This window comes from Ciconia boyciana, chromosome 3 (genome assembly GCF_034638445.1).
Source record: "Ciconia boyciana chromosome 3, ASM3463844v1, whole genome shotgun sequence".
NCBI classification, from domain to species: domain Eukaryota; kingdom Metazoa; phylum Chordata; class Aves; order Ciconiiformes; family Ciconiidae; genus Ciconia; species Ciconia boyciana.
Window position 1 is genome coordinate 79,855,914 of NC_132936.1, and position 14,884 is coordinate 79,870,797.

General features: G+C 41.0%; 1 protein-coding gene across 1 annotated transcript in view; it reads left to right on the plus strand.

The window, feature by feature from the left end:
- Positions 1 to 14,884, plus strand: part of LOC140649891 (uncharacterized) — a 38,145-nt gene that overhangs the window by 5,295 nt on the left and 17,966 nt on the right. The window contains 7 exon segments of the mRNA XM_072857727.1: positions 1,338 to 1,583; positions 2,811 to 2,906; positions 3,987 to 4,128; positions 5,909 to 6,017; positions 6,912 to 8,334; positions 9,508 to 9,631; positions 14,088 to 14,253. Of these exon segments, the coding sequence (XP_072713828.1) occupies positions 1,338 to 1,583; positions 2,811 to 2,906; positions 3,987 to 4,128; positions 5,909 to 6,017; positions 6,912 to 8,334; positions 9,508 to 9,631; positions 14,088 to 14,253 (2,306 nt within the window).

The window sequence follows — 14,884 nt, forward strand, 5'->3', positions numbered from 1 at the left end:
GTTCACTGTGAGCAGCACGGTTAGGCTGCACCACTTTCTTCAGGTTCTCAGGAAGGACTGAACAGTGTGAGAAAGAAAGTGCCTTGGGACCTGCTACGCTTCATTATACAAACTTTTCTTCCCCCTGCCCCAGTGCTGTAAATCACTTGATGCATTTCTGAAGAAAGCAAGTACAGTTTGTATCATGAACCCAAGACCAAGCTCATGCAGAAAGAAATATATTTAGAGGATGCTGTTTGGGTGTATTTACATATCCAGATACATTTAGCTAACATATAAAGCCACAGACAAAATGGTTACTTGAATGAAAAGCTGACCAAAATCTGCACTGAAAGTTGTGATTTGTTAGTGGAAGCAGTGTAGGTTAAGGGTAGCAAAAGACATTGCATAATCTGGTCCCATTAAGCTTTAAAGAGGTAAAATATGAAGAACTATTAGGGCTATGATTTATCTTATTATGATAAAGATAGTTGCTTTAATATTGCCATGCATTTAAAGAAATAATACAGTGACCAACAGTAAAATCAAAACCTCATTGAACTACAGGTTGTCATTTTAATGTCTCATGGTAACACAGACAGAAGTGGCTCTGCCCACCTGCTAGCTCCATGGTTAGAGCATCTGTCCAGAAGTAACGAGTTGGGCTTTTTTTTGAGTCTGTGCCAGACAGGATTTGAATCCACAGATCAGCCTCCTTCCAAAAAATGCCTTAAGTGGTGGATGAGGCAATTTTAGTCACAGGCACTCTTTATTCTTCTTGTTGAAGTCAGGTCACAGTACAGAAAGCAATCATGGTGTGGAGAAAGAAAATAAGAAGTGAGCCTAATTTTGTAACCTTATAAAGGGGTTTCTTTCCTGAAAGTAGTGAGCCTGGCCTCTGGTGCCTATGCAGAACTGCTTATGTCTTTTCCACTTGGAAGTCTTCTAATAAAATGTATAACCAGGCATCCAGAGCTAAAAGGAAAACCTTCCCCTCTTTTGTATTGAGGAGTGCCTCAGAGATACTTAGCAATACTTAACTTTTACCTGCTAAAGGGCTTAAGAAGTCCTAGGGGAAATGTGTGTTTTACGTGCTCGGGAGTATTTCGTAAATTCTCTTTAATTCAGCATCCCTGTAGCATACGATAATGACTGATGGTTGCAGCAAGCACATTTTACAATTTAAATAAAATAACAAAAGCAGAATTTGATAATTTCACTCTGAACATGCAAACCACCAGGGAGCATGAAAGCAACATTGTTTTTGTGCAATACCAGTTTAGCAAGAGATTTCTAGTTCGGTGCAAAATATTTGTCTTAAGCATCTCTAATTTTTCTTCTCTGGTAATTATCTTTAGGCTTTTCTGCTTCTCCTGGGACACCTTCCCACCTAGCAGCCACGATGCCACCCCTTCCACGCTTTCCAGCTACTTTCATTCCTGTCCAGTTCCCACCAGAAAATTCTTCCCAAGTTGAGAGCCCGGGGTGCTTACAGAGCTCTCCCTTGGCAATGTGCTCTGCTTGGCAAAGCAGATCCCCGCAGTTCATGCCAAACGAGAGCAGTTCAGAAATGTCAGGAGAGCACGTGCAGCTTTCAGATTCAGGTGGGTAAAAAGTGCTGGAAATCTGAAGCTAAGGCTATTGTGCAAATCCTGTGAATTTTTGCCCTTGCTACTGGTTGTTACTGATTTTATTGCAGGTCAGGAGAAGGTAGGGTTTTTTTATGGTGGCTTAGTTATAAAAGCTTTTAAAGTATTTTAAACTTGATTTATTTTTTTTTTTACTTTTTGAATGACAGTCACCCTGCCTCTCATACTGACAGAAAAATTGGGCCTTGTAGATACAAATGGAACAGAAAGTCATTAAATTGGAAAAGCTAAGTTATATGAAGTAGGGAGTATGTTATATTTAGGGGGAGAAGCATAAAAAGTAGGAAGTGGATATAGCTTCCAAAGGCAAGAGAATGTGTTTGTTTAGCTAAGAAGGCCCTCTTCGTCAGAAATCTTGGTGTTTCTCAAATAGATATGGAGTTGCATCGTTTGGAGGAAAAAAAATGTAAGCTGCTACTTGACGTCTTCTCTTTGCTACACTTTGCCAGCCTTGTCTTTTGTGGGAAGATATCAAAGGATGAGAAAGAAGAAAGAGCGATTTGCAAGAAATCAAAAGTTAATTTCAAAATGGGGGGAAGAGGAACAAAAGGAAATGGGAATTCAACAGCTTAAAGGGGAAGAGGATGTAAATCAGATGTGCATCCTGGATTCCTTTGGACTTTTATAGCAAGACCTGACTGTGATGTTGTGAGACAGTCCCATAGTATAATTGAAACCTTAATTTCATATTCTTCAAGCTAGCTCAGGACCAGGACTCTCACTGAAAGAGTCTTGTCTCCTTCTTGTGCCTGGCACTATTATTTTCTTGCTGGGTTAACCTGAACCTGGGTCAGTTGCCCCGTGAAGTTTATCAGAGAGCTTCAGAAATACTTCTGCCAGCACAAATGGTAGGGGGTGGATGAGGACAGCAGGAACTTGAGAGCAGGAACACATTAGGACAGGGGGAGGTATGACTGCTTTTTTTGACAGCAGTGCTGACTTAGACCTGCTTCATGTATGCAAAACTTGAAGGTGCAGAGGCCTTAGTACATCAGGTTCACTCCTGACTGGAAGCTGGTCAGTGCAGTCGCCTTTGAAATATGCTTCAGTCAAATGTGTGCTTGAGGACTGGGCTGAACTGAGACCTTCCTGACTGTTGTGATGAGTGTGGGTTTTTACTCCTGGAAACATAAACATGAGTCTACCAACAGCTTGTATAACACTTCACATTCTTATTTAAAGGCATAAGCACTGAGCCATTGCTTCAGTGTACTGGGAGCCCCACAAAAAAACTTTCCAGACAAGATGCTCAAGAAGAGAACAGAAAAGAAAACAAAGGTGAATTACACAGCTGCTTGGACACATTGTTCTTGCCTTGCACTGGGAAGCACTAGTTGAAAATTACAGTGCTGGGGCATCTCTCCTATTCGAGCATTCTGGAGACAGCATAGCCCCACACATGAGACTGAGAAGGGACACATGGGTTCTGCATCCCTTGCAGCTGCCAATCTGCTGTGTCACCTCTGGTTCCTCAGAAATATTCTGGTGCAAGGCAGGTGAGAAGGTTGCAGAAACAGCACTGCTTGTCTGCTGTCGGACTGGAGATTTTTTGGTGTGTAGCTGGGAAAGGCTGAGGGAAGGATGTAAAGCTTTTGTATTCCTGTTGTTGGACCAGAAAGTCCTTTCAGTATGTTGCAAAGGACTTCAGTAGCTCTGGATTAATATGACAGCATTAATGTGACAGCATTAATGTGACAAAGTGAGCTACGTAGTTCCTGGCTACAGCAACAGTGTGTAGTATGAGTGAGCCAGTAAAGGCTTTTTGCTCCAGTTGACGGGCCTAACTTGAACTAAAAGAGCAAGTCTCCATTAGCTGACACTTAGAAAAAAGATTAATTGAAGTGGAAGCCTTCTTGTTGTAGTGACCATAGCCAGTAAGCTTCAATAGGAAGATGTACAAATTTGTGCTTTTGTGAAATAGAATAGAAAATGCCCAGTTAGAAAGTCTCATGTGTTCAAATACTGCTTATTAAGCTATTTAATGAACTGGCTTGCAGGTCACATAATTACAGACACATGAGTAGTTCAGTACTGTCTAGCAAAGTGTCTCCACTGCAATGTTCTGCAGTGAACACATTAACGAAGCATTACAAATCTCTAGAGGCAAGGAGTACAAATTATACCATTTGCCCTTTCCTTATTTCTGGCAACTAGACTTGAGGATCAGGAGCCTCTTTTTTTCATGAGTTGCATCCTTCCACCTACTTGATTCAAATGTATTCTATGAAGTGTTTTCAAAAATAAAAATCTTGCATATGTTGACAATATAGACATTTCTAATTTATTTTATTATGTTCATTTTTCATTTATTCATTCTATAAAGGCTTTGTTTTCATTGACCTTTTTCCTGCTGCTTAGATAACAGTCAATTAAAAGAGAGAAGTTTCCCTGACACTTTTTCTGCTGTCAAAGAAGAACAAAGAGAACAAGTAAAGGAGGAGATTCCTCCATCTCTCTTTGATATAGAGGGGAAGATGAAGACTGGAAACATAGAAGACAGGTGAGAAATTACCTTAATCAGTCAGTCAAGCTACAAAAGCATGTTTTCCTTGATTGTAAACATACTGTATGTGTTATATTTGCAACACAAAGGCTCTTTCCTTTGCTTGAGAGTGGCAGGCATGCATGGGCAGAGATTGGACAGGTCTAGGGACTGGCAGTTGATCTACTTCTATACAATAGGATGCTGGTTTAGCGAATTTAAATGAACTGGTTTTGCAACTATGATCTTCAAAGGATAGAAGTAGGGCAAAAATTGGCAGGGAGAGATAACATCTTTTGTTATGCCATAATTTCTTCTGCAGTGGCCATCAGTTTGTGATAGCAGCATCAGTCGGAGTAGCTCATTCATTCTTGTCCTTCCTCTGCCTCTTCAGCTGCGCCAAGACCAATTTTTATGTGCCTATATAGTGAACAGGTCAACAAAGTAATCCTTGTTAAAATTATCTGGAGAGAGGAGCAATGTAACTTTTAACTTGGATCAGTTCTCTGATCTGGTTCATCACTGCAGTGCAAAACAAGTTCTACCAGCACACTGAGGGGGTGCTCATGGCTAGGCAAGAATGGTTAAGTTGGCATTAGTGATGGAAGAAATGCTAGTAGAGTTGTTACCTTTCCTCAGCTGATACAGGTAGATGAAGCAGCTTTTTGGCACACTGAGCCTTCCATCAAGTATAAAAGAGAAGCAGCAAACTGCTAGGCAAGTACAGACTGAAAGTAATTGTCATGAGTGTGTTTTAGTGTGTTAACCATGTGGGAGTTGGGCAGAGAGGAAGACAGGGACCTCCAGAGCAGAAGACTGGGAAGAGGTGGCAGGACCATAAGCACCTCTGGGCAAGTGGGCCTGTCTACATATGCCTTTTTGGATCAGGAGTGAGCTTCTGAAGTCCGTCTCCCAGTCACCCCCCACTTGCTGTGCTTTGGTTCACATTGTGGTCTTAGCATGAGCTGGATGAAACTAAAGCACAGAATGTACTACAGCTCTTTGTGACATTTTTGCTATGGGACTAGGCTATACTTGGTTTGAAGCAAACTTCCCTGAAATGCGTATTGTCTAACATTGACTCCTCAACAACAACAGTTTTGCTCTACAGATTTAATCCTATTAGGCCATGCTGCATGCTAAGAGACAGAGACAGACTGTCAAACGAAAAGATTGTCTGTGGTATAGTGGTGTTAGGTGGAGGTGGGGTATAGAAAGAACAGTAACGTGCTGCGTAGCCAGTACCTCTACTAAACCCAGGCTTTTTTAATATTCAGTAGAAATTATTAGTAAGTGTCTAAATTAAGGCTCTAAGCACGTTTCCAATGAAATAAGATATGTTCATGTATGCTGTATTATGCTTCATTTTGAGTCAGCATTCAATTTGCCCCTCCACAACATTATAGACATTATTTTTCTCCTCTATCACTCTTCACCAACTAATTCAAACCACTCTGTCAGAGAGATAGTGAGTTCTTTGTGACTGTAACCAGCTCTAGTCTGGAGAAAATGCCTGAAATACTTTTCCTTTTGACTATTTTCCATTTTTCAGGACAGACTGATACCAGCCAAAAAATGTTACTTGCTAAAAGCATAATTAATGTTTAGTCTAGACAGGATGTTTTAAAGTGAGACTTAAGTGTCACATAATAATGGGATTTTTACTAACATGCTTCACATTTTAAAAAAATTGGAGAGAACATTTCAGTTCTAAACTCAACATCAGCTCCATAAGAATTATCGAAAGAAAATTAGTTGGACAACCTTACAAATAAATGCCTTCCTGTTCCTTGCCTAGGCCAATCACACCAGCAATTGGTATTAGACAGAAGCCTTCTGAAGAATTTGTTGAAGAACAACTTAAAGTAGACAATCATCTCATAGCAAAACAGCAGAAGGAGCAGCAGGTACTGTGCTATTGGTGCATTCACTTTGTTTTTGACAAGTTCTCATGGACTTGGGTATTGTGTGGGCTCCGTTTTGGCTCATTGCATGGCAGCACATTTTTCCACTGTTCTTTCATGTGATATTGGAAGATTTTTCCCAAAAGTAAAAAAACTATTACTCAGCCACAGTCATATTCCCCAATGTTTCCCACTGGATTCTTCTCTTTCCACATACTTTCTGGGTCATAGTTTGTGCCCGAGTCTCAACATACTTGGCTAAATTAGACCTCAAGGTCGATTCTGTTAGTTTATTTCATAATAAACAGTCCATGCAGTCTCTCATGTGCCACTAATGCGAGAATGAGGGCATTTCCAAATACAGTTTTTGTGCAAGGGCCAAGTACAGCAATACTGCTCTGCTTTTTGCCTTATGTGCAGTTTGAGATGAGTTTATGTCTGACACCTCTAGGTGTCAGACTCAGCATTTTGTTAGGCTTGTTGACTTGGAAGATGCACATTTCATCACTCGGGAATTTTCTCTACGTCTCCCTGGCAAAATAACATCTCAAACTGATACATTTGTATATTTCTGTGTCATATTGTAAAAAACACTCAAACTTCCTTTAAAAATAAAGACAGACAGAACTCATCTCATCTTCTATCATATAAACACTTAGCACCATCTTAACCATCTGACTCTACTAATGAATTAATGGAGGTGTCACACAGCGACTGCTTCTAAAAGTTCTCGTACCTCCCCTGTAGTCTTGGGGCTGTTACTTATGCACTCAGTTATCCATGGCCAGTGTCTTTAAGACTTCTGGTGTCTCAGCATTTTCAATTATCATAAATATCTTCCTTCCTGGAGAATGATTCTCAGACTGTGATTGTCAGGATTTTTGGTGTTTTTTTCAGAGCAAGGCAAAAGTAACACCTCAGAAGGCTTTTCTGAAACGAAAAGAAGGTATGGCAAGGCTCAAAAAAAATAAACAGAAGTCTTTAAAAGAAGACAGCAAGCATTCCAGAAGAGCTGGTTTGGACTGCTGGGGTCATTTCTCCCAGCCTGGCCAAGTGGATGCAGGCATACTGCAGCAAGGGGAATGCTCTCAGTTAAATCTGCAGGTCAGTAGATCCGTGCAGATGGGTACACATGAAAAAAAAGCAGACTGTGCTTTAGCCAAATGGGAGATAAAGGCTCAGACTGACTGTGAAGCAGAAGGAGTTGAGCAAAGTGCAGAAGAAAAAGAAGTGATTGGGAAAGATGAAGACGCAAAGAAAAATCCTATTGACTCACCACAGAGAAGGTGGCCTGAAATCCTGCAACCATGTCCTGAAACAGTAACAGAAATGAACCTGCAAGTAGGTGAGGAAAGGGAAACTCATCATATGAATTCTCTAGGGCAAGCAGGCAGAACTGATGGAATACCTGTGGAGGGTACCCTGCAAAAGGACCTAGGTAGGGTGGATCAGCCTCTGAAGGGTCATCTCACAGAGGGTGCAAAAACTCCCTTGGAAGTCCTGCAAAAGCATTCTCCACTTCAGGATTTAGGAACAGATTGCATCAAGGAGGCAGAGTGGAGTGCAGGCCCTGCATTCACACAGGGCCAGAAGTGGGTTCAGGTATGCCCACAGGAACTTGTTTCGGGGAGCCAGAGCTCAGAAAGCAAAAGACAAATCCACATTGGGTTTAAGATGGTCAATGATAAGATAGTAAAAATTACACGTAGCTCACCTGAGGCTGTGGAGAAGGGAAGCTCATCCTCAGCCTTGCAGCAGGAGTGGCAAAGGAAGGGGACAGCTGCCTCGATGTGGCATGTTGCATCTTTGTCCTGTGAGTCAAGCTGCTTATCCTCCAACAGTGATGATGACCCCAAATCTCACCATGCTCAGTATCCCTCCCAGAATGGGCCTCAGGGAATAGATCATACTGACAGACATTTGGATCTCTCTGACGGTGATTATGCTAGTGATGAGCCCAGTGGAACTGAAAAAATGTCTGTTAAAAAGTACAGCAGATCACCGCCAAGGAAACAAGACATTCAAGAGATCTCAAGACAACAAGGTCTCTCCTGCAGCACAAGCAGCAGCGATTCCAGTACCGGGGCTGTCAGGCTGGAAGGGAGAAAGGCTCACTCTTCTCTTCAGCAGTCCCTATTACATCTCACAAGATCGAAAAGGAGAGAGCATGAGCCTGAATCAAAGAATGAGAATAGGGCCAGGGATGTTAAAAGCCTAGATCTGCCATCCTCAATGGTGGCTGGTGAGATTCTTGCTTTCAAGATTAAAGAAACCCCTGCAGTGGAGGAACCACAGAAAAAACTGTTTACAGACATATTAGGTAAGAGCTACCCAAGTTTTGATTTACATTTATTTTCCATAGGGGAAAAAAATTTCTCTTGGATTTGTGACTCATTTTGTGTCTGCTCCCTAGGTATATGCCCACCTCTGTTAGTATTTCTCAGTCCTGAACTGGAACAAAAAGAGAAGAGGGGAGAGATAATATCTGCAAGCCCCTTGTTATGCTTGGCTCTCCATTGTCACTAGCCATTTTTCCTAAGTCTGTCGCTTGAGGTGCACTTTCAGGTGCAGACTTTTGATCCCATGAGACGGGTGAGAGGCTCAGTGAGTCCCTGGAGTCAGTGCTAGAGTTCCCTGTAGCTTAGGTATATTCCTCCCACTGACCCCTTGACAATGAGATGTTCACGTTTTCTATTTACCCTCCTCAGAGATAATGTGACTTTAAAAAAGGTGAGCAAAATAATTTCTCAAATTTGCATGTTTTGTTCCTAAGACACAGAGAGCCTCACATCAATGGAAAATGATGATTTCCTAAGAACATCTTCATCCAGTTTGCCCTGAATGTGGTCCCAGTTCTTTGATCAACCAATCTTTCTAGCCTTTTGGTCCAGTGATCTTACTTCTGGCAATGAAATGATATCCTACTTGAGCTGGATTTAGTCCTTTTTCTTAAACTGTCTCTCAATTTTTCTTCTCTCTTAGTTTCCACTGAGGGACTTCCCCCACACTGACTCCTCATCCCAAACCCATTGGCTGTCTCTTTGTGTAGGATCAGCCAAAATCTGTTGTCCTACCTGCAGTAATCGCCAGGGCAGAAATATTAACTTCTGCTGGTTCTCCATTGCTCTGTCACAACTTGCTAAGCACACTCTACTCCATGTCAGGCTGCTGTTAAAAAAGGGTTCCTGAGGCCTCTTTGAAAGTTACATTTAAAATAAGGTTGAACTATCATGTGGCATTCACATTCCTGAAAAGGAATTCAGCTACTGACACTGATATATCCCCAAATCTGTTTCACTTATCGTGATTTGTAGGGCTTGGACTGCACTACTAAGAACTATGCTGAGAACAGAATACTTGCATAATTAGGCAAATATACATTAATTCTGTTTGATAGATTAAGCAATAAAGCTTACTGCACTTATGCAGTCTGTGGTTTTAAATACATAGAGAGGGTTCATAAATATTCACAAAGTTCTGTGTACTAACATAGATGTCTTTATAGAAGAAACCCAGAACATCCTTACCAGAGGATTAGAGACTGGTGTACATCACGGAGGAACCCCCTCACTGAATAGGGTGAAAGAAGAACAAGAGAAAGCAATGCATTTTCGCAGGTAAATCTCTATACACCAGAAATTGATTTGCGTGTACGGTAAGGCCAATATTTCCCTTAGGATCCTTAAAATCAGGCTGCTAAATTCATACGTATTAGCTAGCCTCTTTTCAACTGCGTCTATGTTGTTTCAGAACTGAAAGACTTATTTAGCTGTCTAGATAAGAAGTAAAGTGCCTAACTGAAGGGGGCCAACTCTGAAAACACTGGTGCAGTTTGGGTCCTAAAGCTGAGTAATGCCAAATGCTTTTTATAAGTTGCTGAACTTCTTCAGATTACACTGAAATCAATAAGGACTCAGGATAATTTATTTTATGGGATCAGGCCTCTGACAGAGTAAAGGATAAACTTCTCATTTCACATTCACATCAGGGTAGCCCATATTTCCAAAGTTAAGAAAAAGTGTATAGCATATGTCAGACAACAGCATTTTCATTTCAGAAATACCTATCTTTAGACTAGACTGAGGATGAGTTTGGTACCATATAGATGAAGAACCTGAAAATTCAAGAGAGCTGCTTCTGTAATTTGTAATTATTAAATACTGAAAATTGTTTTGGTTTTGTTTTGTTTTACATCTTCATAGAAATGAAATAATTCCTTGCCACAAAATCCCTGCAAGAAATAAGTTTTGAAACTATGGGGTTTGGAATGGAAGTGCCATCACAACTGTAACTAATTACAGGTTATGCAAATGCCTCTAATGAACATTTACCATGCTTACAATCAAATCAAATATATGCTTTTTAATGTGATGAAATCTGTTTAGAAATTACTAGGTACCATCTACTGTAAACACAGGAGAGATTCTTTTCCTTTTTACATTTCAAGCCTAGTTCTTAACTAGTGCCATATAAGCATAATTTATTGTTTCGGATTTTTAATATATAATGCAAACTAAGAAATTATTTTTCACATCTGCTTGTTCATTCCTTTTGATTTCAAAGACCATGGGAGTAGTGCCAAAGGATATTTCTGAATTACATTTATCAGTTTGTATGATTTCCTCCTATAGCTGTCTTTTAGCAAAGTACTTTCAATGTCTTAAATAAATGATTTCATTAAAGATCCTTCTTGTTTGTGATCTTGCAAACATATTGGAAGATGATCGCCAGCTGACCGTCATAGGTGTTCCAGAAGTGAATATTTGTGGGATTTGGCAGTTCATGAAACTACTAAGGAAACTAGGCGCTGCTTTTACTTTTACTGGTGTAGATTTTGGCTGTGGAGGGGTGCGCTGGTGCAGAATTACTGCAGTGCACTCTCTGCCAGCACTGCACTCTCTGCCTGGCAGTGCTGCCTCACAGATGACATGGCTTTGATTTTTTCATAATAGTGCATGTTTTTAAAAGAGCTTTTGGTGGATTTCTTCATGGCATTAGCCATAGTAGCCCCTAGCATTCTCACACAGATGTTTATCCAAAATACCTGCCTAGTACAATGTGTACATCTTTACACTCACTTTTTGTAATTTATGAGCTAAAACTAATTGCCAAAGGCAGCTTCTCCTCCTTGACTACATTGGCCTTGTTCTGTTTTATACAATCTGAGAATCTGCTTCGTATTTTTAAGCCAGTAAGCCTACTAGGAACATAAGATGGCCACTACATTGATAGCATTTCACTTGTGCCATGTTGACAACTTGTGCTCGCTGGAAGCAAAGAAAATCCTTTTGAGAGCAGCACAACATGCCTGGACCTGCCCAGTCGATCTATTCTTTTGTTTCCAAGCATTTTGGTTTTAGACCTTTGCAGGCACAAATAATATAGGCAAGAGGGTGAAAAAAGTTGGGATGTAGCATGTTGTGGGTATCTGATGCCTAACAGAGCCTGGAGAATGCTCAAGGCAGCAGCCTATGGCTCCACCCCTGCAGCACTGAGGTAGTTACTCTTGACATCAGTCAGAGGATTCGAGGGTGGTCATTTCCTTGTTCCTTCAACAAGGATAACTTGTTTGCCAATTTTAATACATAACTTCCTTGTAGTATTGAACCTGCACTCTTTCTGGACCAACAGCAGTAGCCAGCAGGTTTGGTTTTTTTTCCCATCTGCATTTTGCTAAAAGGCTTTTTCTTGGAAACAGACCTTTGCTTCATGTATGTTTTTGCTTCACAGTCAGCCTGCTGTGATGTGCCTCATGCAGAGGTATGCCTGGGACTCATGCAAGAATTTGAGTTAGCACAAAGTACTTACCTTTTCTTTCTATATTGTATATCTGTGGTGTGCACCTAGCTCCTGTTTGCAACTTATAGCTAGGGTATGAACTGATTGTCTGAGGCTCCAAAGAAGTATTGTGTGTGCTCCCGGCATCCTTGGTTATTATATTTCTTCAGGCCAGGGTCTGTTTTCTAGCCTTGAGGCAAAGAGGCACAGCATAACACCTCCACATGACTAACCTGTTGTCCTGGTTTCAGCTGAGATAGAGTTAATTTTCTTTATAGTGGCTGGTATGGGGCTATGTTTTGGATTTGTGCTGAAAACAGTGTTGATAATACAGAGATGTTTTAGTTGTTGCTGCACTAGTCAAGGACTTTTCAGCTTCCCATGCTCTGCCAGGTGCAGAAGAAGCTGGGAGGGGACACAGCCAGGATAGTTGATCCAAACTGACCAAAGGGCTATTCCATACCACATGACGTCATGCTCAGTATATAAAGCTGGGGAAGAAGGAAGGGGGACATTCAGAGTGATGGCATTTGTCTTCCCAAGTAACCGTTAGGCGTGATGGAGCCCTGCTTTCCTGGAGATGGCTGAACACCTACCTGCCCATGGGAAGTAGTGAAGGAATTCCTTGCTTTGCTTCGTTTGCGTGCGCGGCTTTTGCTTTACGTATTAAACTATTTTTATCTCAACCCTCGAGTTTTCTTATTTTTGCTCTTCCGATTCTCTCCCCCATCCCACCAGGGGGGAGTGAGCAAGCGGGTGCGTGGTGCTTAGCTGCCAGCTGGGGCTAAACCACGACACCTGTCTTACCCTGCAGACCAGGGTGGCTGCATCCAAGTTGTCTGCTGGACATGATCCCTGGCCTGCGCTAACCTCCAAACCTTGCCCAGCATTGCGTAGTATAGTGCTGGATGGCTGATGCCAAGATCAGAGGTCATGCTAGCAATATGGCACTCTGGATAATTGCATGCTTGGGTTCATGCTCCAGCTCTGATTAGTTCATTTGTACAGATGTAACTCTTGTGCAATTCTGAAGAGGTTGATATCAGCTGAGCTGCTGGAAGGAATAGCTACCTGGATTTTATTTTAAAGGGTGCAAGAAACATAAGACAGTACTGTTCAGTTTTCAGTGGAAAATGTTAAATATAGATCTTGCATCTTGCCTTTGTTCTAGTATATTGTATTTCAGGGCAACTGGTCTGGATATGGAGCAGTGGACATAATCACGCAGGGGCTATATTTGCTAATTTAACTGTATTAATGTGAGGAGAACTAATAATTCTATTAACTATTGATGAGACTTTTTTTAGCATGCCTTTAACCAGAATATTAGATAGGCTTATTTGGATATAAACCAACCAAAAAATAAAAATTAGGTAATGAATTGTAAAGAGCAGCAGGATATGGGGAGTTCGTTTATCTCTTAGTATCTTTGAGAATTTTCATATTTTGCTGCTGACGTGCTAAACTCCATTACTGAGAGGAAAACGTGAGGTCATGGCTGCCTCCTGTAGCTCTTGTTGCTTTTCGGGTAATAGTGATGACCAGATGGTGGCTGTAGGTCATGAAGTGAGTTGAAGCAGGAAGCTAACAAATAATTTAATATCATATTAAAAATGAACTAAGCAGCTGGATCATAGTCATACAAATATACTCCATTTGAGGATATATAAAGATTTATACTCTTCCCCTCTTGCTGACTTTTTAAGTGCAATTCCAGACCACTCATGCCTTGAGACATTGAGTTCAAAGGGAAAATCTCTTCTGGGTGCTGAGTTCCGACATTTAAGTCTTGGAGTATATTTACCTGTGGAAAGTAAAGTACTTTACCCCTTTCATTCAGGTCCATGGCTGTTCTTATTTGTAGGAATTACTGGGCTGCTGGAAATACAGCTCAGCCCCCAGCCTTGCATGATGAAGTGCTTGATAGGTGCAATGCCAGGGAACAAGCTGTGCCTTCTGCAGGTCTGCCCTAATTTAGCTCTCTCTCTGACCAGAAAATGTATTTAAAAACCTCTAAGTTCATGGTCATCACGTTGTCAGAAAATTTCAATTAGAATTGTTTCATCTGCTCAATAGAATAAATTTTGCAGCTGAAGGCATGCATGAGTGTTCCCAGTGATGAAGGACCTCAATTCTGACAAGTGCTGATAACTTGTTGCCACTCCCAGCAGTATCAGCATATATGGGACTTGCCCAAGCCCTCCAAAAATCATGCCCAAAGAAGGCACATCTAAAGACAGTCCTTTGTTATGGTCTTTATGCCAACTTCATACTCTTTGTTTACCTTCTGAACAGAACACAAATAGACCAGCTCAAGACTGTCAGGAGCCAGGAGCTGACTCACCCTTTGGAATACAATAAAGACCAAATTCACCCACTGCAGAAAGAAAAAAATTCCCATAGCAAGTGCAATGGAACAGCTAGAGTCGCTGGAGAAAATGTGAAATCAGAAGAAATACAAGTAAGCTGTCTTCTGTAGAACAAATATGCAGTTCTCATCAATTACTATCCTTTCATGCAGGCATCTTACGGTAGTACCTGAATCCTTCCATTTGTCACAGATGGCCAATTATTTATGCTGCTTCTTGAGGACAGTTGTGTGTACAGTGAAGATTTTTCATGTTAATAGAACATTGCTTTGGTTTGTGTTTTAAATGTACAGCCCACTTTGTTTATATAAGAAGAAAATTAGGTTGTGCCTTCTATTTCGTAAGGAAGGTTGGGAGGTTCTCATGATCCTTGTACTTCCTTGTGCTGTTTTTCCCAGATCTGAGCTGGCTCTTGAAAAATTTCCAAATCCTGTCACAGTGGGCTTTACATCTTTTTGATACAAAGAGCCATTGTGCCAGTGGCACAGGGTTATTTGCCATCATTCTCTATTATCCCTATTAAAAATAGCTAGACATAATATGACTTTAAGTGATTTTCTAGAAGAGTCACTGATAAAGAGAAGAAAAAAATGGTGAGCCATGTGAGACAGTGATAAAGGAGATGGGGGCAGCTAAAAGATATATTTTTATAGGATAAAAGAGTAGGCAATGGTAATGCTCAGAAATGTCTGGAACAATGTTCTGCTGCAAAAAGATATCTAA